This window comes from Gorilla gorilla, chromosome 2, assembly GCF_029281585.2.
Source record: "Gorilla gorilla gorilla isolate KB3781 chromosome 2, NHGRI_mGorGor1-v2.1_pri, whole genome shotgun sequence".
Lineage (NCBI taxonomy): Eukaryota > Metazoa > Chordata > Mammalia > Primates > Hominidae > Gorilla > Gorilla gorilla.
In genome coordinates, this window is record NC_086017.1 from 51753812 (window position 1) to 51781210 (window position 27399).

Sequence of the window (27399 nt, forward strand, 5' to 3'; positions counted from 1 at the left end):
AACTTCAGCTTCAAATCCAACAGGATAGTCTTTCCAGAAAAGCATCTAAGAGTTCAAGACCAGACTCAGCAACATGGTGAAATCCCATTTCTACAAAAAATAAAAAAATTAGCCAGGCGTGGTGGTGCACCCCTGTGGTCCCAGCTACTTGGGAGGCTATGGTGGGTAGACTGCTTGAGCCAGAAGGGAGGCAGAAGTTGCAGTGAGCCCAGACTGCCCAACTGCACCACAGCCTGGGTGACAAAGTGAGACCTTGTATAAAACAAAACAAAAGACTAAGGCAATTAGTCTTCTAATTGCTTCTCTTCACTTCTCACAGCTTTTCTTCCTTTGCTTTCCTATTAGACTGGATAAACTAGGTCCTGGGTAAAAGACTCAGAAACACAGGGCTTTGTGCAAGAGGGTTTGTAAGTGGCCACTTTCTCCCTCAAAGAGATCCAACCCCTCTCTTGACTGAAACTCAGCTATCTTCTGGAGAACAGCATAAATTAGGCTAACTTCTTTCACCAAGAATTCTCCAGCACAAACCTGGTTTCTGTAGAGCCCTATTCTCTTTCCCTAGAGGGCCAGCTTTCCCCATCTCTGAGATGACACTTCATATCTCCTCCTCTACTCAAATCCCTTGGGTACTCGTTATTCTCTTTCTAATGAATGATATTTCCAATGTATTGCTGAATTCAGTTTGCTAGTATTTTGTTGAGGATTTCTGCATCAATATTCATCAGAGATACTAGCCCACAGTTTTCTTTTTTTGATATGTCTTTGTCAGATTTTGGTATCTGGGTAATAGTGGCCTTGTAGAGTAATTCTGGAAGTACTCTCTCCTCGTCTTATTTTATTTATGTATTTATTTTTCTTGAGTAGTTTGAGTAGGATTGGTATCAGTTGGTTCTGCTTTAAATGTTTGGTAGAATTCAGCAGTGAAGCCATCAGGTCCCTGGCTTTTCTTTACTGGGAGACTTTTATTATGACTTCGATCTCATTATTTGTTATTAGTCTGTTCAGGTTTTGGATTTCTTCATGGTTCAATCTTGGTAGATTGTATGTATCTAGGAATTTGTCCACTTCTTTTAGATTTTCCAATTTATTGGCATATAGTTGACATAGCAGTCACTTATGACTCTTTAAATTTCTGAAGTATTAGTTGTAATGTGTCCTTTTTCATTTCTGATTTTATTTATTTGGATCTTCTGGTTTTCTTAGTCTGGCTAAAGGTTTGTCATTTTGTTTTAACTCTTTGGAAAAACTACTTTTTGTTTCATTGATCTTTCATATTGTTTCTCCATTTCAATTTCATTTATTTCTGCTCTGATCTTTATTATTTCTTTTCTTCTAATTTTAGATTTGGGTTTCCCTTGCTTTTCTAAATCTTTAAGATGCATTGTTAGATTGTTCATTTGAAGTTTTTCCTCTTTTTGACGTAGGCACTTATAGCTATAAAATTACCTCTGAGTACTGCTTTTACTGTATCCCATAGGGTTTTTGTTTTTTTTTTTTTTTGGCAGAATCTCACTTTGTCACCCAGGCCAGAGTGCAGTGGTGTGATCTTGGCTTACTGCAAGCCTCCACCACCCAGGTTCAAGAAATTCTTGTGCCTCAGCCTCCCAGGTAGCTGGAATTACAGGCGCCTGCCACCATGCCTGGCTAATTTTTGTATTTTTAGTAGGGACGGGGTTTCACCATGTTGGCCAGGCTGGTCTCCAACTCCTGTCCTCAAGTGATCCGCCTGCCTTGGCCTCCCAGAGTACTGGAATTACAGGCATGAGCCACCATGCCCAGCCTCCCAAAGGTTTTGGTATACTGTATTTACATTATCATTTGTTTCCAGAAATTTTTCAATTTTTTTTTTTTTTTTTGAAACCAGGCTGGAGTGCAGTGGCATGATCTCAGCTCACTGCAACCTCCACTTCCTGGACTCAAGCAATCCTCCCACCTCAACCTCCCAAGTAACAGGAACTACAGGCACGTGCCACCATGCTTGGCTAATTTTTGTGTGATTTTTTTTTTTTTTTTTTTTTTTTTTTTTTTTTTTTTGTAGAGACAAGGTTTCACCATGCTGCCCAGGATGGTCTGGAACTCCTGGCCTCAGGTGATCTGCCTACCTCAGTCTCCCAAAGTGTCGGGATTATAGGCATGAGCCACAGTTCCTGGCCCAAATTCTCTTTTTCCCCCCCATACAAAGCAGAAAAATAATTTATTCCAAAAGACGGCAGAAATAATAAATTCATCCTGAAAATACAGTAAGGTGTAATTCTGTTGAGACAGCTCTTCCCTCTGAAAATGCTCTCCTACTGACTGCCCCACTGGAGTATTACTTGTCTTGCAGCAGTTTCTAAACACTTCATTGGTTCCCATGTGAGAAGGCAGGAGCCATCTTCAAATGCACAGATTCCAAGGAGGCAGTAACATATCTCTCAGAAGAAGACCATCTTCTATCTCAGAAGGGTACATAATCATTTTGTGGAGTCAGCACAGTTCAGTTTAAGTAGGGACATAATTCGTTAAAGTGTAAAAAAGTGAAGGAAAAAACACTTCACTGTAGAATAAAACATTTAAATGTGGTGCTGATGTTTAAGGCAACTGATGACCAAAATCGGCAAGTCAAGAAAGGTAGTCTGGTTTGGAGGTGATTTTGCATCTAGAAGGCATTCTCTCCTCGTGACCTCAAAGACTGAGCACTGTAGAGCACATCTTCCTCCTCAAGGCCAATGATGCTTCAGATACCAGACGGCTTCATTTGTCAACTGTGGTCCAAAGAGAGGGTTGAGTTGGGCCAGAATTGAAATCAGCCAAAAGAGATAGCAGAAAACTGGACAGGTCACCAATATGGTAATGATAACTTCCCAGTAAGGACCCTTAGGGATAAACCAAGGCACCAAGAAGCCAACGAAGCCCCAGAACATGCTCATCACAGCGAAAGGCACCATGAGGCCATGATATGCATGGTCACTGCCTGAGCTGCCAGCCTCTGCCCCACCGCTTCATTTCCCAAATTCCTTCTTTTTTGTTTGTTTTGTTTGTTTTTTTAGACAGAGTCTCACTCTTTCACCCAGGCTGGAGTGCAGTGGTGCAATCTCAGCTCACTGCAACCTCCACCTCCCAGGTTCAAGCAATTCTCCTGCCTCGGCCTCCCCAGTAGCTAGGATTACAGGTGCACGCCACCATGCCTGGCTAATTTTTTTTTTTTTTTTTTTTTTTTTTTTTTTTTTTTAGTAGAAACAGGGTTTCACCATGTTGGTCAGGCTGCTCTCAAACTCCTGACCTTGTGATCCACCCACCTCCGCATCCCAAAGTGCTGGGGTTACAGGCATGAGCCACTACATCTGGCCCCCAAATTCCTTCTTAATTTCTTCACTGACCCACTATTCAGGAGCATATTGTTTACTTTCCATGTATTTGTAAAGTTTCTAAAATTCTTATTAATTTCTAGTTTTAATCCATAGTGGTCAGAAAAGAGGCTTGATATTATTTCAATTTTTTGAATGTTTTAAGACTTGTTTTGTGATCTAAAATGTGGTCTAACCTTGAGAATAATTCATGTCTGAGAAAAAGAATGTGCATTCTGCAGCTCTTGGATGAAATGTTCTGTAAATATTAGATCCTTTTTGTCTACAGTGCAGATTAAGTCTGATGCTTCTTTGTTGATTTTCTGTCTGGGAGATCCATCCAATGCTGAAAATGGGGTTTGAAGTCTCCAGCCATTATTGTATCAAGGCCTCTCTCTTTAGGTCTAATAATATTCCCTTTATATATCTAGGTGCTCCAGTGTTGGGTACATATATATTTTACATTGTTACCTTGCTGAACTGACTCCTTTATCATTATGTAGTGACCTTCTTTGGCTCCTCTTACAGATTTTGTCTTGAAATCTATTTTATGTAATGTAAATATAACTACTCCCACTCTTTTTTGGTTTCCACTGGCATGGAATATTTTTTTCCATCCCTTTATTTTCAGCCTGTGTGTGTCTATATAGGTGAAGTGTGTTTCTTGTAGGCAACAATCAATGGGTCTTGTTTTTTCATCCAGCCAGTCTCTGTCTTTTGACAGGAGAGTTTAGTCCATTTACATTCATTGTTATTATTGATAAGTAAGGACTTACTCCTGCCATTTTGTTATTTGTTTTCTGGTTGTTTTGTGATCTTCTCTTCCTTCTTTCTTTCCTGTCCTCCACTAGTGAAGGTGATTTTCTCTGGGGATATGATTTAGTTTCTTGCTTTTTATTTTTTGTGTATCCACTATGTGTTTTTGTTGTTGTTGTTTGTTTGTTTGTTTTTGGCTTGAGGTTACCATGAGGCTTGCGAATACTATCTTATAACCCATTATTTTAACCTGATAACAACTTAACTCTACATAAACCAACAAACAAGGAAAAAGAAAACTAATAAAAACTCTATGCCTTAATATCATGCCCCTGCTTTTAAACTTTTTGCTGTTTCTATTTAGATCTCATTGCACTGACCATCTTGAAAAATTGATAGTTATTACTTTTGATTGGCTCATATTTTAGTCTTTCTACTTACAGTAGAAGTAGTTTACACACCACAATTACAGTGTTACAATATTCTCTGTTTTTCTGTGTACTTAAAATTACCAGTGAGTTTTCTACCTTCAGATGATTATTTCTCATTACTGTCCTTTTCTTTCTGACTGAAGTATTCCCTTTAGCATATCTTGTAGGACAGGTCTGGTATTAATGAAATCCCTCAGGTTTTGTTTGTCTGGGAGAGTCTTTATTTCTCCTTCACATTTGAAGGATATTTTCACCAGATATGCTCTTCTAGGATAAAAGTTATTTTCCTTCAGTACTTTAAATATGACATGCCACTCTCTCCTGGCCTTTAAGGTTTATACTGAAAAGTGTGCTGCCAGATGTACTGGAGCTCCATTTTATGTTATTTCTTTCTTTTCTCTTGCTGCTTGTAGGATCCTTTCTTTATTCTTGACCTTTAGGAGTTTGATTATTAAATGCTTTGAGATTGTCTTCTTTGGGTTAAATCTGCTTGGTGTTCTATAACCTTCTTGTACTTGGACACTGACATCTTTCTCTAGGTTCAGGAAATTCTCTATTATCCTTTTGAATAAACTTTTTACCTCTATCTTTCTCTACCTCTTCTTTAAGGCCAATAACGTTTAGACTTTCTCTTTTGAGGTTATTTTCTAGATCTTGTAGGCATGCTTCTTGTTTTTTCTTTTTTGAGACAGGGTCTCACTGTGTCACCCAGGCTGGAGTGCAGTGGCATGATCTCAGCTCACTGCAACCTCCACCTCCAGGACTCAAGCGATTCTCCCACCTCAGCTTCCAGAGTACACGCTCACACTATCACACTCAGCTATTTTTTGTATTTTTTGTAGAGACGGGGTTTCACCATGTTGCCCAGGCTGGTCTCAAACTCCTGAGCTCAAGCAATCCAGCCTCAGCCTCCCTAAGTGCTGGGATTACAAGCATGATACTGCGCACAGCCTGTGTATTTTCAATTAGCCAGTCTTCAAGCTCACTAATTCTCTCTTCTGCTTAATAAACTCTGCTAAAGGACTCCAATATATTTTTCAGGGTGCCAACTGTATTTTTCAGCTTCAGAATTTCTGCTTGATTCTTTTTAATTATTTCAATCTCTTTGTTAAATTTATCTGATAGAATTCTAAATTCCTTCTCTGTGTTACCTTGAATTTCTTTTGAGTTTCCTCAACATAGCTATTTTGAATTCTCTCTCTGAAAGGTCACCTATCTCTGTTTCTCCAGGATTGGTCCCTCGTGCCTTATTTATAAAGTTCATTGGTGAGGTCATGTTTTCCTGGATGGTGTTAATGTTAGCAGATCTTCTTCAGTGTCTGGGCACTGAAGAGTTAGGTATTTATTATAGTCTTCACTGCCTGGGCTTATTTGTAGCCATCCTTCTTGGGAAGGCTTTTCAGATATTTGAAAGGACTTGGGTGTTGTGATCTAGGCTGTATCTGCTTTAGGGGGCACCCCGTGCCCAGTAACACTGTGGTTCTTGCAGACTCAGACATGTACTGCCTTGATGGTCTTAGATGAGATCTGGAAGAATTCTCTAGATCACCAGGCAGACACTCTTATTCCCTTCCCTTACTTTCTCCCAAACATACAGAGTCAGTCAGCCAGTCTCTCTCTCTCTCTCCACTCCCCCCCGCTTTCTCTCTCTCCCTCTTTCTCTGTTCTGAGCCACCTAAAGACTTGGGGTGGAGTGACACAAGCACCCCTGTGGCCACCACCACTATGACAGCACTGGGTCAGACCTGAGAAGTGCTAGGTCTTACCCAAGGCCTGCTATAACCACTCCCTAGCTACTGCTTATGTTCGCTCAAGGCCCTAGGGCTGTACAATCAGCAGGTGGCAAAGCCAGCCAGGCCTGTCCTTCCCTTCAGGGCGGCAAGGTCCCCCAAGTCCCAGGTGGGTCCAGAAGTGCCATCCAGGAGTCAGGGACTAGAGTCAAAAACCTCAGAAGTCTACCTGGTGTTATGTAGTGCAGCTGAACTGGTACTGGAACTACACAATGCAGTCCCTCCCTTCCTCCTTCCCCTTTCCAAAGGGAGAGGATCCTCACCTGTAGCCACCACCAGGCCATGAGGAGTACTGCCAGACTACCACTGATGTTCCCTTAAGGCCCAAGGTCTCTTAAGTCAGCTTGTCATAAATGCTGCCTGACCTGGGCCTCACCCTTCAGGACAGTGGGCTCCCCCTCTGGCCCAGGAGGTCCAGAAATGCCATCCAAGAGTCAAGTCCTGAAATCAGAGATCCCAAGAGCCCTTTTGGTGTTCTACCCTCTTTGGCCATGCTGGTACCTAAGGTGCAAGACAAAGTCCCCTTTACTTTTCCCTCTGCTTTTCTCAAGCAGGAGGAGTTTTGCCCCATACACCACAACTAGTTATGTGGTAAGTCTCACCTGAAGCCAGCAAGTCTTAGAGACTCACCAAGGCCCTCAAAATGTAATATGGGGGAATCACTGCTGGTTATTCAGGGCCCAAAGGCTCTTCGGTTCACAGGTAATGAATGCTGACAGGACCAGGTCCTTTCCCTCAAGGTAACAGGTTCCCTTCTGGCCCAGGGTGTTCTAGAAATACCATCTGGGAGCCAGGGCCTGAAACAGGGGCCCCGTGACTTTAACTGATGCCCTATCTTGCTGTGGCTGGGCTGGTATCCTAGGTGCAAGACAAAGTCCTCCCCCACTCTTCCCTCTTCTCTCAAGCAGAAGGAAGGGGTCTTTTTTTGGAGCCGCGAGCTATGCAGCCTGGGGTTGGGGGAGGAATGAAGCCAGCACTCCCCAGCTGCCCCAGCTGGCATCTCAGTATGTCACGTGCCCCCTCAGTCCACTGTCTCTGGGCCTAATTCAGCACTAAGACTCACAAGTTGCAGTCCTTATGGCCTAGACTGCCTTTCAAAGGCAGTCTTGTACACAAAGAGTGCTGCAGTGCTCAGTGGTACGATTTGCAGGAACTCAAGCTCCCACCACTGGGATGAGTGACTCCCCTTTGGCTAGGGCTGGACTACATGCTCTCTCCATGGGCAGGCATCACCTGAGTTTGGTCTTGGTTTCATTTCTGCTCTAACAGGACACCACTGAGTTCAGTGCCTCACAATTGCTATGTTCTCCCTCCCTCAGTGCCCAGAGATGTTCTCCACACCAGGCTGCTGCTAGGGCGGGGATCGGGGAGTGGTATTGGCAATTCAGAACTGTTTTGTTTTGTTTTGTTTTTGGTGCCTCTTTCGGCGATATGAGGTTAAAACCCGGTACTATGAGTGCTCACCGGATTTTTGGTTCTTACAAAGGTGCTTTTACTGTGTAGATACTTGTTAATTTGGTATCCTTGCAGGAGGGATGATAGGTGGAATCCTCTATTCCACCATCTTGCTCTACCTCATTATTCTCTTTCTCACGGTGACCTTGCTGTACCCCAGAGTCAGAAGCCACTATATATTAGATAGCTCATTCAAGGCTGGGTGTGGTGTTTCATGCCTATAATCCCAGCACTTTGGGAGGCCAAAGCAAGCAGATTACTTGAGTCCAGGAGCTCAAGAAGATAAATCACCCAACACCAAATCTTACCCACTTCATTTACATTTATTCATCTTTTCTTCCTGTTATAGTGGATAGTGTCCCTTCCTTCTCTGATCTAAGACCAATTATCCTGGGTCATTCCCTTCCACCCATTTTAAGAACTATCTACCTTCAGTTGGCCTTTCTCCAACTTCTATCTTCAATGCCCAGGTTCGCCCCAGGATTAATCTTTTCCATTAGCCCTTACATATGCCTCACACTCAGAGCCAAACTTTTTCTAAGACTTAACTAGAAGGCCAGGCACGGTGGCTCATGCCTGTAATCCCAGCACTTTGGGAGGCCAAGGGGGGTGGATCACTTGAGGTCAGGAGTTCAAGACCAGCCTGGCCAACATGATGAAACCTCATCTCTATGAAAAATACAAAAATTAGCCAGATGTGGTGGCACATGCCTGTAATCCCCAGCTACTTGGAAGGCTGAGGCAGGAAAATCACTTGAACCCCAGAGGCGGAGGTTGCAGTGAACTGATCGCGCCACTGCACTCCAGCCTGGGCAACAGAGCAAGACTCTGTCTTTAAAAAAAAAAAAAAAAAAGCCTTATCTAGATGTAGATTCACCACTTGTTCACTTCTAGTTTTCTATACAATCACCCCAATCTGGCTCCTATCTCAAATTTTTCTTTGTGAGTCACTAACCCTATCTTACCAGATCCAACAGAAATGTCTATTTTCAACTTAAGTAACTCAAAAGTAAAAAAGATGACCATCTTCTCCTTCACAGAACACACACCTCTCTTTCCCTCCATTAGCAACTTTCTGGAGTTTCTACTTAACCGTTGCTCCTTCTCAGTCTCCTTTATTACTTCAACTTCCTCTCTTTAATATCCTCGGCCCATCGGAAAGTTCCACAAAGACAGGGACAACACCTGTTTTGCTTATTTGCCTCCAGGGCCTACCCAATTACTTGGCTCAAAGAAGGTGCTCCTTAAATATTTGTTGACTGGATACCAAAAAAAAAATTTTAAAAACCCTCAATTCATACCTAACTCCCTATACAAAATTAACTAAAATTTTATTGTAGGTTAAAATACAAAACTCAAAACTACAAAAATTTTAGAAACACACACGAGAAAAACTCTGTGACCTTGCATTAGAAAGACTTAAGACAACAAAAGAACCATTCGTAAAAGAAAAAATTGGCAAGTTGGACTTCACCAAAATTAAGAATGTTTTAAAGATACTATAAAATAAAAAGACAAGCCACAGAGAAAATATTGCCAACCATATGTTGGATAAAGAACTTGTATCCAGAATATTTAAAAAATTCAGATACAGATGTTTACACAGACAAGAACAGACAGATGATAGAAAGGGAGATAACAGTCAAAACTCAGTAACAAAACAACTTCAAACAATTTTAGACATGATTTCCCTCAACTGAGTTGGTCCACACCCATTCAGCCTCATCTACCACCACATGCAAGCTATATGTACATCGTAAGACCTCCACTATGCTGTTATCGTTCATGCTGTGTTGCTTGTCTTGTACCTTCTCATAAAGCTAACTAGACCTGATGTTGACTGAATATAATTAAGTATCAATATATATTAATGCAGCAGTCCCCATCCTTATTGGAACCAGAGATCAGTTTTGTGGAAGACAATTTTTCCATGGACCAGGGTTAGGGGGATGGTTTTGGGATGAAACTGTACTGCCTCAGATTATCAGGCATTAGATTTTCATAAAGTGTGCACAACCTACATCCCTCGTGTGCGCAGTTCACAATAGGGTTCACGCTCCTATGAGCATCTAATGCCACTGCTGATCTGACAGGAGGCAGAGCTCAGGCAGTAATGCTCACTGGCCCACCACTCACCTCCTGCTGTGCAGCCCGGTTCCTAACAGGCCATAAACCAGTCCTGGCCCACAGCCTAGTTTGAAGACCCCTGTATTAATGTATCTACTATAATATGCGCTTGTGTATGTGTGATTCACAGCATATGTGTGTTGAATTCATCAGTGAAGTCATCTAAGCCTGGAACTGCTATCACGGGAAGGTTTTTAATAATGTACTAACAGATATAGGGCTCCCCAAATTTTTCTATCAGTTCCAGAAAGTTCTGTTATTCAAGCACTTTTCCCATTTGTCAAGTATGAAATTATTCAATTATCCCCTTAGTATCTTTTAACATACAATGGACTCATACTGCTATCTCCCAGTCTTGACGTTGGTAATTTGTATTTTCTCTTTACTTTCTTTTGATCAATCTAGCTAGAGATTTAAAAATCTTATGCAATTTATCAATATGAACTATTGGTGTGGTTTCATCTCTTATTCTTTTCTACCTCTGGGAACACAGGACATCATAATTTTTTATCTATTGTTACTTATCGAGTTCATTGAGTTCGGCTCTTATTTTTATTATTTCCTTTATTTGAATTGCATTGGGTTTAATTGGCTCTCCTTTTTCTAGCTTCTTAAACTGGAACTTAAAACATTCTTGATTTCTAATATAGTGGCTCCCAAAGAATAGTCCCTAAACTAGCAGCATCAAAAGCCACAAGGGCACTTACCAGAAATGCGAATTACTGTGCCCTACTCAAAATCTACAGAGTGAGAAACTTTGGAGGTGGGGTCTGACAATCTGTGTGTTTTGTTGTTTTTGGGGGGCAAGGTGTCACCCAGGCTGGAGTGCAGTGACAAGATTCTGGCTCACTGCTAACTCCGCCTCACAGATTTAAGCGATTCTCATGCCTCAGCCTCCCAAGTAGCTGGGATTACCGGTGTGTACCACCATGCCCAGATAATTTTTGTACTTTCAGTAGATAGGGTTTCTACTAAACCACCCTTGGCCAGGCTGGTCTCAAGCTCCTTGCCTCAAGTGATCTGCCCGCCTCAACCTCCCAAAGTGCTGGGATTACAGGCATGAGTCACCACGCCCAGCCTGACAATCTGTGTTTTAGTAAACCTTCCAGGCAATTGTGATGCACGGAGTTTTCAGAACTACTGCTCTAATCTGAGCATTTCAAGTTATGAATTATTTCACTCTTACACCCAATTTAGCAGCATCACAAATGTGGTGATGTGTTGGGTTCCCCTTATTACTCAGCTTTAAATATTTTCTAAAAATTTGTGAGATTTTATTGACCCATGAGTTACAAGCATTTTTCTTAATTTCCCGACATTTGGGGGATTTTCTAGATTTCCTCTTGTTAGACATTTCTAATTTAATTCCATCATGGTCAGAGAACATATTATAAATAATTTCAATACTTTGTTATAAAGAGATGTTTTATGGCCAAGAATATGGTCTGTTTTAGTGACTATTCAGTATGCTTTCAAAATAAAGGTACTGTATAATCGTGGGAATTAGCATTCTATAAATGTTATTTCAATTTCATTAATATCATTCAAATCTTCCATGTTCTCACATGATTTTTATCTACTTATTTTAAAAATATCCAATAATAATGAATTTGTATTATCAAGTTCTTTTAGTTCTGTCAATTTTTCTTTCATATATTTTAAAGTAGTCTCATTTCAGACAGACAAATTAAGGATTGTTAATGCTTCCTAATGAACTGAAATTTTCATTATTATGAACTGTTTTTATCTCTAGTAATACTCCCTTAATTTCTACTTTGTTATTAATATAGCTACTTAAGCTTTCTTGTTACTAGTGTTTCCACGGTATATCTTCTATTTTTTAAGTCTAACTTCCCATTTAAAGTATGTCTCATATAAACTGTATATAGCTAGGTTTTTGTTTTTGTTTTGAGACGGAGTCTCACTCTGTCGCCCAGGCTGGAGTGCAGTAGTGGGATCTCAGCTCACTGCAACCTACGCCTCCAGGTTTCAAGCCGTTCTCCTGCCTCAGCCTCCCAAGTAGCTGCAATTACAGAGGTGTGCACCATCACATCCACCTAATTTTTTTTGTATTTTTTTTAGTAGAGACAGGTTTCATCATGTTGGTCAGGGTGATCTTGAACTCCTGACCTCAAGTGATCCACTCGCCTTGGCCTCCCAAAGTGCTGGGATTACAGGTGTGAGCCACTGGACCAGCTAGGTCTTTTTTTTCCCCCCCAATATGACAATCTCTGCCTTTTGATGGGAATATTTAGGCTACTCATATTTAATACAGTTATTAATATGGTGAGGTTTAAGTCTATCACCTTGTCAATTGCTTTCTATTTGCCCCATTTTATCTTTCTTCCTTTATTCCTCCTTTCCTGACTTATTCCTGATTAGATGGTAATTTAGTTTTTCTTTTAAGACTAGTCAAGTGAAGCAGTGGGAGTGGAGAAGAAACAAATCTGTAACTAGTTGCAATCAATTAGTTGTAAACACCATGGCACTATGATTAGCCAAGTATTCCTTTTTATCTCTTCTATTCACTATTTAGTAATTACTCTCGTTTTTCAGGGTTTTTTTTTTTAACTGGATAGTCTTCCAATTATAATAGCATGCATAAATTATCAGAAGTAACCCTGAATCAACATTATATTATTTCACATATGTGTAAGAACATATACAATACTAGCTCATAATATTATATTATGGGCTATACAGGGCACCATGGCTCGTGCCTATAATCCCGGCACTTTGGGAAGCTAAGGCAGATGAATCACCTGAGGCCAGGAGTTCAAGACCAGCCTAGCCAACATGATGAAACCCCATCTCTACTAAAAAATAAAATAAAAAATTAGCCGGACATGGTGGCACACACCTGTAATCCCAGTTACTCGGGAGGTTGAGGCATGAGAATCACTTGAACCCAGAAGGTAGAAGTGCAGTGAGCCAAGATTATGCCACTGCACTCCAGCCTGGGTGACCGAGTGAGACTCTGTCCAAAAAAAACACTCACATATACAATATATACATAAAACATAATATACACATAAAATATAGGGATACAATAAAATTCACATTAAACACTTCCGCATGTGTTCCTCCAACCCTTTGTACAACTGCTGTCATATATTTTACTTCTACTTATGTTATAAAACACACATTTTTCTGGCCTTAATAGATTTAACAAGTTACGAAAAATTGTTTTTTTTCCAACATATTTACCACTATAGTACTCTTCAATTATTCTTGTAAACCCAGGTTTATATTTGCTCATTTAACTTTAACAAGAAAAACTCACTTTAACATTTCTAGTCAAATTCTCTCAGTTTGGAGACTAATTTACTCATTTTTTTCCTTATTTCCCTTTTATTTTTGACAGTATTTTCACAAAATATAGAATTCTGGGATAGCAGATTTTTTTCTTTGAACACTTTAAAAATATTGTTCCACTGTCTAATGGCATCTACGGTTTCCAAGGAGAAGTCAGCACGCATTCATGTAACTGTTTCCCAGCATGGAATATATAGGATTTCTCTAATTGCTTTTAGGACTTTTCTCTTTAGTTTTGATATTCAGCAGTTTGACCATGATGAGCCTAGATGTAGTCCTCTTTAGATTATCTTGGTCAGGGTTCGGTGTGATTCTTGGAATGTGAGCTGACATTATCATCAATTTGGAAACATTTTCAACAATTATCCCTTCAAATATTCCTTCTATCTCATTCTTTCATCTCCTTCTGAGAGTCAAATCATGTGACTGTTAGATAATTTTATGTAATATTATTCCACAAAGTCTCAGACACTGTGTTCTGTTTTCTTCATTCTTTTTGCTTTGTGTGTCAGTTTGAGTCATTTCTATTAAACAGACCTATAATTCACTGATTCTGTCTTCTATTATGTTCTGACTGTGACGTCCATCCAATAAGTGTTTTTGAACTTTTATTGTGAAATAATTATAAACTCACAGGGAATAGAAAAAGCAGTACAGAGAAGTCCCATATGCCCTTCCTCTAGTTTCCCATAATGGTAACATCTTACATAATTATAGAACAATATTAAAGCCAAAAGTCTGCCATTGGTACAATGTGTATATATAATTCTACATCACTTTACCACATGTGTAGATTCACACAACTACCACTGCAATCAAAAAACAGAACCAATCAATCATGAGGAAGATCTCCCTCATACAATCCTTATGCACTCAAACTCTCCCTCTTCTTCTAATATCCCTAACCCCTGGCAACCACTGTGATATAGTTTGGCTCTGTGTCCCCACCCAAATCTTACCCTGAATTGTAATAATCCCCACATGTCAAGGGTGGGACCAGGTGGAGATAACTGAATCATGGGGGTGGTTTCCCTCATGCTGTTCTCATAATAGTGAGTTCTCACAAGATCTGATGGTTTTATAAGGGGCTTCTCCCTTCACTCAGCACTCATTCTCTCCTCCTGCCATGTAAAGAGGTGCCTTCTGCCATGATTTTAAGTTTCCTGAGGCCTCCCCAGCCATGTGGAACTGCAAGTCAATTAAATCTCTTTTCCCTATAAATTACCAAGTCTTGGGTATTTCTTCATAGCAGCATAAGAATGAACTAATACATACTGATCTGTTTTCTCACATTGTAATTTCAAGAATGGTATATTAATATGACACTTCATTCATCATAATGCCCTTGAAAGCCAACCAAGTTGTTGGGTATCAATAGTTCATTTCTCTTACTAAGTAGTATTCCAGTCTAAGGATATAACACAGTTTGTTTAATCATTCACAAATTGAGTGATATTCTGGTATTTCCAGTTTTAGTCTATTACAAACAAAGCTAGTATGAACAGTCATATATAGATATTTGCATGAACATAAGATTTCATACTTCTGAAAAAAAGCTCAAGGTAAATATGTAATATGTATATTCATATGGATATGTAATATGGAGTTAAAATATGGTAAGCAAATGTTTAGTTTACCAAATGGCCAAAATGTTTCCAGAGTAGTTGCATGATTTTGCACTCCCATCAGCAATATACAGAGCTAGTTTTTCAGCATCCTTGACAGCACTTGGTGCTGCCACTATTATATTGCTTTAATAGGTGTATAGTTGCAGAATTAGTTTGCTTTTCTCTAACGGATAATAATGACGAGTATATTCTCAGGTACTCATCTGCTATGCATATAGCCTCTTTGGTAAAACGTTTCTCATGTCTTTTGCCCATTTTCTAATCGAATATTTTTTGCTGTTGAGGTTTGAGACATACTCCAGATATGAGTCCTTCGTCAGATATGTGGCTTGTAAATATTTTCTCCATGTGTCTAGCTTGTCTTTTTCATCATCTTAACAGGGTCTTTGGTGGAGCCAATGTTTTTAATTTTGATGAAGTCCAATTTATTGTTTTTCTTTTATAGATGATGTTCTTGGTGTTATGTCTAAAATCTCTTTATCTAAGTCAGGGTCACCAACAGTTTCTCCTCTGAGCTTTCAGGACAATATATAATAAAGACTCTGGATAACCTTATTTTCCTCTACAGAGTACTGAGTTGTGTTCTGGCAAGTAGCGTCTGCCCAATCACCTCAATCCTGTGAAGGCTTCTTTTTGCTTTTGTTAGTACCAGTCTTTTGTTTTTCCTTTAGCCCTAGGATATAGCCCTTAGTCCCAGCACAGGACGCTCAGTCCTAAGGTGTGGCATGGCCCTTCTCAAATTTCAATGGAAAGTTAAAGGTGTTTACCAAGCCCCTCTTTACTTGGTGAGACTTCACCTCCAAACTCTTATCTCCCTAGCACTGAGCAACTGCTGGAATTTCTGCTCAACGCTTTAACCTCCCAGCTGCTGCTTTCTGCTGGGTTCCACAGGGTGTCGTTCAGCACATGCACAGCTTCAAAGTTAGCCAATGACTGTAAAGGAACTTGTACACATATTTTGTGACTCTGCTCTTACTATGATTTTTCCCTACTCATTTTGCACCACCCTTTCCCAGCAGGGCCAAATTCCAACCGCAGTTCCTTGCCCTAGGAAGAAGTCACTTTCTGCCTAAACTCTGTTCCCTTGGTATGAACTTAGCACATCTGCAGAAGGATAAGCCAGTTAAACGTACAGCTCAGCCAGGTCACTTCCCTTCTTTCAGGTAGTGTGTTGCCTCCAGCTTCTACCTACTTTTGTTTTTATATTCCATCCAGATGCATTATTATTATTATTATTGGCAAGAGGGTAAGCCCAATACAGCTCCTCGACAATTACCAGAACCACAAGCCCAGGCGTGGTTTTTATGTTAATTTCCCAGTTTGGGAGAAGTATAAATTCATACCCCGATACATGAATAAAATTGAAAAAAAAAACTGCAATTGAAAAATTATATGTAAGACTTTTTTTCCCTATTTCTAGAGCTGAAGATAAAAATCAACAAACTTCGGCTGGGCGCAGTGGCTCATGCCTGTAATCCCAGCAATTTGGGAGGCCAAGGCGGGTGGATCACGAGGTCAGGAGTTCAAGACCAGCCTGGCCAAGATGGTGAAACCCCATCTCTACTAAAAATACAAAAATAAGCCGAGTATGGTGGTAGACACCTGTAATCCCAGCTACTCGGGAGGCTGAGGTAGAGAACTGCTTGAACCTGGGATGCAAAGGCTGCAGTGAGCCAAGATCATGCCACTGCACTCCAGCCTGGCCGACAGGGCGAGACTCCATCTCAAATAAATAAATAAGCAAACAAACTAACTTGTTATCTCTCTATCTCTCTATGTAGGTAAACGAGTTGCCTTTTTTTTTTTTTTTTTTTAATGCCCTATTTTTCTAAAAGGATAGCCTTCCAAGGCTCTTAGCTCCATCTAACTGCTTTAGGCAAACCTCAGCCTCATCTTCTATTCTTAAATTGTATCAAACCTCGAAACTATTATACAACAGCAATAACCACCATCTCATCTTGTCCCAGACAGCCTTAAAGTATTACTATTTCAGGATTTTAGTTGCCGCCATTTCTGACTTTTGAAAATTTCCCTCACTTTCTTGTTCATTCACATGTGTATTCCAAAGTCTTTTTGTTACATTTTACCCTGCATTTTTAGGTTTGTTTTGTGTTTGTTTTGTTTTTTGTTTTTGAGATGGAGTCTCACTCTGTCGCCCAGGCTGGAGCGCAGTTGTGCGATCTCAGCTCACTGCAACCTCTGCCTCCCGGGTTCAAGCGATTCTCCTGCCTTAGCCTCTCGAGTAACTGAGATTATAGGCATGCACCATCATGCCCGACTAATTTTGTATTTTTAGTAGAGATGGAGTTTCACCATATTGGTTAGGATGGTCTCAAACTCCTGACCTCAGGTGATCCACCTGCCTCGGCCTCCCAAAAGTGCTGGGATTACAGGCATGAGCCACCGCACCCGCCCTCTAGGTTTGTTTTTGTGGTTTTTTTTTTTTTTTTTGATGTGGGAGGATCACACATAATTTGCAAGATTATCTCAACAGCTAAATTGCCATAATTAGAAGACCACATATTATTTTTATAATTAGAATATTTACAAAATCATAATAAATGCTACATGGAAAAACTATAGGGAAAAATAAGTCCATATATATGTATATATAATTCATATATCTCAGAAAGTGCAACAAGTGCTATTTGTTCTTGAAAAAAGGTTATAAATTGAAAATGAGGACTATGGAAAATAAGGACAATGACAGGACTGACTATGTGTAGTTGTTCTAGTAATGAAAAGCAATACTACTCAAGCTAGGCGAGAGAGAAGAGGAAGTGGTGCAATCGTGCATCTTAATACAGAGCAAGAGCCCAAAGTGGAGCACACAATATCACAGCCTTTGAAATAGATTCATCATACACTACATTTAGAGTTTCCAAAAGCACACAATTTTCAGGAAGAACTAAGTTAAATAATGCTTCAAATCACCATATATCCACTTTTAACATAAAATTCAATTCTATAACCAATTCGGTAGAAAGCTATAGAACGTAGTGCCAATATTCTTAAGTCAATAATTCTTACAATATTTCACTCTTTTAAAGAACTAAAACATAAAATATGATTATCCCACCAAAAAACACGAGGACATAGAATGTAAAATAAATTTTTCAAATTAAATTAGAGGCCAGCATTATTCTAAGTGAAGTAACTCAGGAATAGAAATCCAAATATCGTATGTTCCCAATTATAAGTGGGAGCTAAGCTATGAGTATGCAAAGGTATACAGAGTGGTATAATGGACACTGGAGACTCACAAGTGAGGGAGGGGAGAGGGATTAAAAAGACTACATATTGAGTACAGTGTACACTACTCAGGTGACCAGTGCACTAAAATCTCAGACTTCACCATTATACAACTCATCCATGTAATCAAAAACCACTTGCACTCCAAAAGCTATTGAAATAAAAAATATATATTAAAAACATATTAATGAATTAGCAGTCAGGTGCAGTAGCTCATGTCTGTAATTCCAGCACTTTGGAAGGCTGAGGCAGGTGGATTGCTTGTCACCAGAAGTTAGAGACCAGCCTAGGAAATAATATGAGACACCATCTCTACTAAAAGTAAAAATTAAAAGATTAGTCAGGCATGGTGACGTGTACCTGTAGTCCCAGCTACTGGGGAGGCTGAAGTGGGAGATCAGTTGAGCCCAGGAGTATGAACTTTCAGTGAGCCATGATCGTGCTACTGCACTCCAACCTGGGCAACAGAGCGAGACCCTGCCTAAACAAAAATTAAATTAGATAAATTTCAAAAACAATAATGGTGAAAATAATGTTACACAGCATGATGAACTTGGTGAATTAATAATCTGTTGAGGCCAGGTGTGATAGCTCATGCTGGTAATCCCAACACTTTGGGAGGCTGAGGTTAATGGATCACTTGAGCCCAGGAGTTTAAGACCAGCCTGGCACCTGGTACACAGCAAGCATTCAATAAAGCTTGGCTAAAATGATTTTTTAAAAATTAAAAAGGCCAGCCTGGGCAACATAGGGAGACTACGTCTCTACAAAAAATAAAAAATAAATAAATAGCTGGCCATGGTGGCAGCCTAGTTAGGAGGCTGAGGTGGGAAGATGGCTTAAGCCCAAGGTAGTGAGCTATGATTGTGCCACTGTAGTCCAGCCTGAACAACACAATGAGACTGCATCTCAAAAATAAAAATAGTAATAATCTGTTGAAAATAAAGAGAAAATGCAATGGCAATTAATGACAATTAATACAATGATTAACATTTCCTGAATTAAAATTGTATGTTTTATTTTAGAAAAATGTTAAAACAGCAGTTATAATCTATATAAGTTTTAATATTATGCTCTTATTGCATACATCACATGAGAGCTAAAGTGGTACTGCAAAGGAAAAGATGTACCTTTACAATGGAGCTCTCTGGCAGCACTACTTTAATCAAATGATCAAAGTAGGTGCAACTAATAAAACCTGACACTGCATGCTTCCTGATGAGTTCAAATATGAAGTACCCAGTATCACCTATGATATGTTCTTACCAAAAAAAAAAAAGGTTCAACCTAAAGCTAATGAAGCATCCAGACCTAACCTACGGTTTATAGGAAATGTGTGGACTAGAGGAATAAGTTAGCAATACCAAAAAAAAGCAAGCAGACAAATCTGGAATGTGGAATATTCAACAGGACAAACAGCCTGGACTCTCCAAGAATCAATGTAATGTCACAAGAAAAAATAGAGGAACAATTCTAGAAAAAAACATTAGGAAAGAGACTCCAACAGTGAATTACAGAGAGCACCAAGTTGTTTCTTATAATGATGCAAAGGTGATTTATTTTTAGGAATTCCATTAATATAATCCACCTATTAATAGAGATAGGAAGAAAAATTAAATACTCCTATCTTCTGATGCCATACCAAAGTCAATAACCATTAATGTTAAAAACAAAGAGGAAACTGGTAAATACTTATTTAACATGATTTTATGCCAACACCAAGTATTCATGAGAATACAGAGCACTGAACATTCTTTCATTAGTCAAAGCATTTTAACTTATACAACCTTATTGGAAAACAGTTTAGATTACCCCCTAAAGTTGAACACACACATATCCTGTAACCTACCAATTCCATTCCTACACATATCCAACAGAGAGCTTGCGCAAGTGCATCAAAATGTGTGTGTGCAAGGCTTATAATAGCCAAATACAGAAAACAATCCAAATGCCCATCACCAGTGATGTAGTATACTCATGTAATAAAAAATGAACTACAGGTACAGGCAACAAGGATGAATTCCATAAACATAATATGAAATAAAAGAAGCCAGATACCAAAGTATACATATCATATGACTCAATTTAAACAAAATTCAAAAGCTGGCAAAATCATCACAGAATTAGAAGTTACGGTAACTTCCTTTGGCACAAAGGGAGAGAAAAGTGATCAGGAGAGAGCACAAGAGGATCCCCGGGTATGCTGGCAATGTTCTACTTAACGTTCTGTTTCTTGACCCAGTGACAGTTTATTGGGTTTTCACACTTGGCAATAATTCATTAAGCAGTACATTTATGTTTTGTACGTATTTCCAACACTTCAATAAAAAAGAATTATAATTTTCAAACCAGAAAGAAAGTACAAAGTAATCTCTAAATATCTAAAAAAAATTGAAAACATATGTAACTATATATCATATTGGTGACAAAAGTACAAAGTGAAGAATTATATAAATTGATTTTAAAACTCAGCGTTTTGACTGTACATATCATCCAGCGGGTTATATCCCAAGGGAAAAAAAGTACTTAAAATGCACTTTGTAGTTCTGTTGTTAGTAACAATACGTGTACTATTTTTAAACTATTCTAAACTCTAAGCTAAAAAAAAGATAATTATGTTAATGTTATTAATGGCCAAGAGTGTTTTTTTTTTGAGACAGAGTCTTGCTCTGTTGCCTAGGCTGGAGTGCAGTGGTCCGATCCCAGCAGCCTCCACCTCCTGGGTTCAAGCAATTCTCATGCCCCAGCCTCCCAAGGAGGCAGGATTACAGGCGTGCATCACCATGCTCGGCTAATTTTTATATTTTTAGCAGAGATGGGGTTTTGCCATGTTGGCCAAGCTGGTCTCGAACGCCTGAACTCAAGTGATCCACCCGCCTCGGCTCCCAAAGTGCTGGTATTACAGGCATGAGCCACCGCGCCCAGCCAGGAATGTTAGCTTATGAGAAGAAAAATAAAAATTGTAAATCAAGAGGTAAAAACGAATTTTAAATCTGAATTGGGGCCAGGCGCGGTGGCTCACCGCTATAATCCCAGAACTTTGGGAGGCCAAGGTGGGTGGATCACCTGAGGTCAGGAGTTTGAGACCAGCCTGGCCAACATGGTGAAACCCCATCTCTACTAAAAATACAAAATTAGTCGGGCATGATGGTGCATGCCTGTAATCTCAGCTACTCGAGAGGCTAATGCAGGAGAATCGCTTGAACCCGGGAGGCAAAGGTTGCGGTGAGCCGAGATCGCGCCGTCGCACTCCAGCCTGGGCAACTAGAGCAAAACTCTGTCTCAGTAAAAAAATCTGAATTGGAAAAGCAGAATAAACTGAGAATTTTTCTCTTTTTAAGAAACAATAGTACGTAGATCTAACCTCTGAAAAGCTCTACCAGGAAAAAAAAAAAAAAAATCCTAGAGAACCCAGATTGAGTTCTCTAACTACATCTTCTAACAAAAGTAAACAAGATTCCTTATAGAAGTGGTTTCAAAACTAGGGGTTGACTATTCCCGAAACAAGCCTATGAAAGCTCACTGCCGAGAAGCCAGCAAGCTGTCAGAGACAGGAGTAGGCTCATGTCAAAGGGAGAAAGGAGCAAACTTGAAAGAGCTCCCACTGGATGGAGATGAAACAATGTAAGCATCAAAAAGACTAATGACTGCAAAGGACTAGACAATATACATATACATATATACATCTGTAAGTTCTTAACAATATAAAATCAATCTCACTAGACACTTACGGAGATTTCTAAGGTACCAACTCTTTATTCTGAAAACTGACCTATGAAGAGGAACAATCAAGCATTTATCCTGCCTTGCAAAACAAACTCTATTTTAAGGATAACCAAATAGTTGATCAGGGAAAGATCTTCTGTAAGAAAACTTCCAACTACAAATAGAAAGGAAATTACAGAATAAGAAAATTATCATTTTGCAACTCTAAAGGATTACTACATGTAGACAATAATCGATTGATGTTAAAACTGTTAAAAAAAAAAAAAAAAAAAAGAGTGAGGAGTTCCTGACTCACAGATAAGGGTATGAAGAAAAAAAAGAGTGATGGGAATATTTACAATAAGGCTGACAACATCTGACTCTAGTGATCAACTTTAACCCCTCTAATAGAGGCATATAATGTTTAGTTGTCTCACTTTCTATGAAGCAGTAGGAGAAATACAGCACCAACTGTGACAAATCCTATTTCCCCAAGCCATCCCCCCCAAAAAAAGTACTGAATCAAGGGTCCACATCTAAGCAGCCATGCGCAAGAAAGGAAAGGCAGGTGATAAAGGACTATATTAAATAACACCAAAAGGGTGCAGTAAAGCTTCTGGTATTCCAATTTGGGCCAAGACAAGGGACAATTTGTCTGTAACAAATAAATGACACTAAAAAATAAGAGACCGGGAATTAAGAGACTTAAGGGTCACAATATCTAAACACAATCCTGGCTCAAAGAAAAATTACAAAATGACATGTATGAAACCACCAAGAAAATCTGAACACTAACTGGGTATTAGATGATATTCAGAGACTACTGCTGAATGTATTGGGTGTGATAATGAAATCATGGTTATACATTTTTCTAATCCTTTTCTGCTAGAAAAAGATATTTACTAGTAAAATGATATCATTTTATTTAAAATACTCCAGCAAGAGAGAGAGAGGGAGAGAAAAAGGGAGAGGGTGAATGAAAGCAGGACACAAGATGAAACAAGATTAGCCAGTGTTGATTGCTGGAAGCAAATGATACTACCTCATTACTCTAGCCTCTCTACTTCTATATATGTTGAAATTTTCCATAATTAAAAAAAAAAAAATTGAGACAGGGTCTTGCTCTGTTGCCCAGGCTGGAGTGCAATAGCATGATAATAGCCCACTACAGCCTCAACCTCCCAGGGTCATGTCTCAGCCTCCAGAGTAGCTGGGACCACAGACGCGCACCACCACACCAAACTCTATTTTTTCTAGAGACAGGTTCTCCTTATGTTGCCCAGGCTGGTCTCAAACTCCTAGGCTCAAGTTATCCTCCCACCTCAGCCTCCCAAAGTACTGGGATTACAGCCATGAGTCACCACACCCAGCTGATAATAAAGAAATTTAATGAATGGGTTAACCTAAAATGTCTGTTAATATTCCTTTTGGCCAGGAGTGGTGGCTCATGCCTGTAATCCCAGCACTTTGGGAGGCTGAGGCGGATGGATTATTTGAGGTCAAGAGTTCGTGATCAGCCTTGGCCAACATGTTGAAACCCCGTCTCTACTAAAAATACAAAATAAATTAGCTGGGCATGGTAGTGCATGCCTGTAATCCCAGCTACTCGGGAGGCTGAGGCAGGAGAATCGTTTGAACCTGGGTGACAGAGGTTGCAGTGAGCCAAGATCGTGCCACTGCACTCCAGCCTGAGCAACAGAGTGAGACTCAGTCACAAAAAAAATTCCTTTCAGTTTTAGAATTTGATGGGTCTATATTAAATTTCATAAAATATATCCACTGCATGCTTCAGACTAAATATATTGGCTTAATATCAGAAATGTTTTTTAAAATTATTACACATAGAAACCACAATGATTACAGAGTGGTAAATGTGTTATCTAGGAAAACAAGCTTCAGATGGTTATATTTTTCTGTGAAAAAGATACAGATGTCAATAAATGCTTCTAAATGCATAAAGGAGATCATGACCAGTTATTTTCTGTAGCTGTTGATGAAAGAATAAGATGAAAGAGATTTAAATTATATTACAAGGATAGTAAAATAGATTTTTGCTCCATTTTTTCTGTCTCTTTGTAACAAATTATACCATCATATTCTTCTGACATTCTTTTAATCATTCATTAAACTCTCCAGCATTAACTGCCTAAAATACACATTACTTTGCTGGCTCGGCACTGTGGGGTACAAAGGTGAGTAACAAAATGAGGTTCTATGCCGTTAAAATGCTTATAGGGGCCAGGTGCAGTGTCTCATGCCTGTAATCCCAATACTTTGGGGAAGCCAAGGCAAATGGATCACTTGAGGCCAGGAGTTCAAGACCAGCCCGACCAACATGATGAAACCGTGTCTCTACTAAAAATACAAAACTTAGCAGAGCATGGCGGCATGAACCTGTGGTCCAAGCTACTCGTGAAGCTGAGGCTAAGAATCTCTTCAACCCGGGAGGCAGAGGTTACAGTGAGCCGAGATCACACCACTGTACTACAGCCCGGGCAACAGAGCGAGACTCTATCTCAAAAAAATAAATAAGTAAGTAAAATAAAATAAGATGCGTATAGGGTCTGCAACCACAATTTTTCCTGTTCGCTGAGAGTAAACCTAATAGAGAATTCAGGATTCATCTTACACTTGAAATTTTGTTACTGATTACTGAAAAATTATCTACAAGCACCCAATTGTGAGTTTTACAGAAACCTGGTCTCAAGAGTTATGAACCAAAGATTCACTCCACAGGGTTCCCAGATCTCCTAAAATCATGTGCTAAGTGTTGACTTTATTTTTCTGGAGAGACTATAATGGTTTTCATTCATCTTATTCATCTCAAATGGTAAAAATCACCAGTGGAATGGAGCCACACATCCTGTAGCAGAAACTTCTAAAAAAAAAAAAAAAAAAAAAAAAAAAAAACAGGAAAAAGATGAAACATGGTACCATGTACCTGCTCAGCCTCCACAGATCCTGCTTTTGGAAACTGAAACATAAATTCTTAAAACTTGCACTTTTTTTCTGGTGCTTGAATGACCTCTAGTGGCTACTTAAATTACCACAGCCAATTGTTCACAGCAGGAATTAGGTTGGTGCAAAAGTAATTACAGTTTTTGCCATTAAAAGTAATGAAATAAAGAATTAAAAAGTGTTGAGAAATAACAAAATTAAGATGGCATCACAAAGGAGCACCTAGCTCAATTTCAAGTTATTATACAAGCTCTATTATCCAACCAAATGTAGTTCGCAATACAGTGTAATTCAAAATAGTTCACCAGATAGTTCAGTACACGCCATTTTTTTAATCAAATAAGTGTGATTTTCCCTAAATTCTTGCATTTCGAACTAATAAAGCATCAGCAAATACCCATGAAGAGAACAGTACTGGAATAAAAGATACAAGAACCTCAGGAATTAACATCCACCCTTTCCTCTCAGTTGAGGCAGCACCAGGAATACAATGTCAACAAAGTACAACAACTGGAGTAAGAGAAATACTTTGAGAATACAAACTGGCCACAGAACTCAACCTGAGTGAGAACAGGTAACAAATATGGTTCAGGAACTGCTGGGCCAAACTCTCCAAGTGGGAGTACAGCAGCAGCAACAGCAAGTACCAGTAGAATGAGGCCATCACATCACCCACGGTGACCAACAGGTCCCAGGTTACTTCACATGCCCTCTGCCCAGCCCCTTGAGAATTCCTGCAGCAGCAAAACACACCATCTTCCAGGCACTGCTACAGGGAGTCCCAAGAATGCTGATACAGTTTTATTTATTTTGAAATATTTGTCAGTATCTATACATACACAAGGCACTGTCTAGGCACTGGAGTGGAGTGTTGAACAAGACAGTTCAAAATCCCGATTCCAATGGAGCTTGTAGTCTAGTGTGGAAAGAGAAATAAATACATAAAATGCCAGGTGGTGATATATGCTGTGAAAAAGATAAAGTAGAACAATGGGGTTTGGAAATTACAGGGTGGCCATAGTATTCTTTTCTATAAGTTGATCATCTCAATTCAGACTAGCTTTTCTTCAAGCACTCAATAGCCATAGTGGCTGGTGGCTACTATACTGGATAGTTCAACAAATCTGAAACTATCATCCATGCCTTTTTAGTTCATAATCTTTATCCTCTTTCTTTCTGAATCCTAAGAGAATTCATCCAACTGATCTTCAAATTCACTAACTCAGCTTCCTAAAGTATCCATCCTACTTATTACTGCAACTACTGAATCATTTAATTCAACAGTCATATTTTACATATTCAGAGGCTCTTTCTTCACAGCTCCTGAGCAACCAATGCCTGCTCTGATGATGCAGGAACATCCTCTAAAATCTTGGCACTTTGTCCTTGGACTTTAAGTTCTCTCCCATCTCCTACAGCTACTCCATCTCATTGGAGACCTTTTGCTCTGAGCCATCAGAAGGAACCCCCATTTTTGAGATCCTAAGCCTTCTCATCTTCCTGGTAATACTGCCCTAGATGCTCAATCTTTCAGATAAAAATCTACCTGACACATCTCTGAGAACCAAGCTGGGTATCATCAGTAATCATATAGGTCACAATTCATTTTTTTAGGCCCCCCAAAAAAGGAAAAATTTAGACTTCGTGGCATTTTACTAGTAACTCAGAGATCCAACAGTTTGCAGGAAATAGAGATGGAATTGTAAGCAAGGGAAATACACTGAAATTAAATTAATCTCCACCCAGACACTATAAGGCCAGCTGGGATACTATCCCAGCAATTGGCTGCTGCAGTGAACAGCACAGAGAGAAAATGTTCCAATTCCTCTTAAGGCTCCAAATACCAGTTGTCTACTACAGTGGACAAGACAGACATAGAAATTTTTCCAATTTTTCTTAAAGCCCCAAATACCACACAACCAGCTTCAACTCTACAAAATCCCCTCTCCTTACCCCTTTTTTACTTCCTTCGGGAGCTCTTGCTGTTTCCCCTAAAAGCCTTGGTTCTTTTCACCTATGCTGACTCTTGAGCCTCTCCCAGTTCAAGGGATAAAACTCCATTACCAATTAAGTGTAACATACATTAACGGAATAGGTAGAAAGTAATCTTTCATACGAAAACACTACATTCAAGGTGAAAGGCCAAAATAATTTGAATTTTGAATTGTAAGCTATGCTTTAACTAGGAAATACATTAGTCTGTTGGACAGACTATAAGAAAACTAGAAATGAAAAAAGCCTTATTCAGAAACAAATGAAATAATGATGAGTAGAGTTCATAAGCCTTGTTAACTCTGCTGTGCCATTTTAATGATGGACTACGCTGTAAATGTGCTGCTATGTTTAAGCCTAAAGGTCTGTTGAGGTGACAGTTTTAGAACGACTGCCACAATCCCACAGAGAAAAAACAAGTGAAGGTCGGTGAAAGCTGCATGTTCTAAATTACAGAATCAAGAACAGTATTTCTTGTCATTCATCACATTTAAGTAATAAAAGACATTACCTCAACAACAGGTGTATTCTCCTGGAGCTCAGTTGTGTGCGAAGCCAGTAAACCAATCACGTGAGCAACCTTGGCCCGTCTGTAAATGGAGAGAAAACAGGCTCTGAAAAGAAGAGTCGGGGACCAAGGAAACTAATCCCAGCTAGTTACATT

General features: G+C 39.4%; 2 protein-coding genes across 12 annotated transcripts in view; both read right to left on the reverse strand.

The window, feature by feature from the left end:
* Window positions 1–27399, reverse strand: part of ULK4 (unc-51 like kinase 4) — a 715846-nt gene that overhangs the window by 606732 nt on the left and 81715 nt on the right. For all 11 annotated transcript variants that reach the window (XM_055381350.2, XM_063703713.1, XM_055381348.2 and 8 more), the window contains one exon: window positions 27247–27325. In XM_055381350.2, coding sequence (XP_055237325.2) covers window positions 27247–27325 — 79 coding nt within the window. The remainder of the gene's footprint in view (window positions 1–27246; window positions 27326–27399) is intronic.
* On the reverse strand, window positions 1478–25407 carry LOC109026064 (V-type proton ATPase subunit e 1-like). Its single transcript, XM_055381168.2, has 2 exons — window positions 25304–25407; window positions 1478–2979 (listed from the first exon to the last, which is right to left on the reverse strand). The coding sequence occupies exons 1-2, from the start codon at window positions 25405–25407 to the stop codon at window positions 2700–2702; spliced, it is 384 nt and encodes a 127-aa protein (XP_055237143.1). The 3' UTR covers window positions 1478–2699.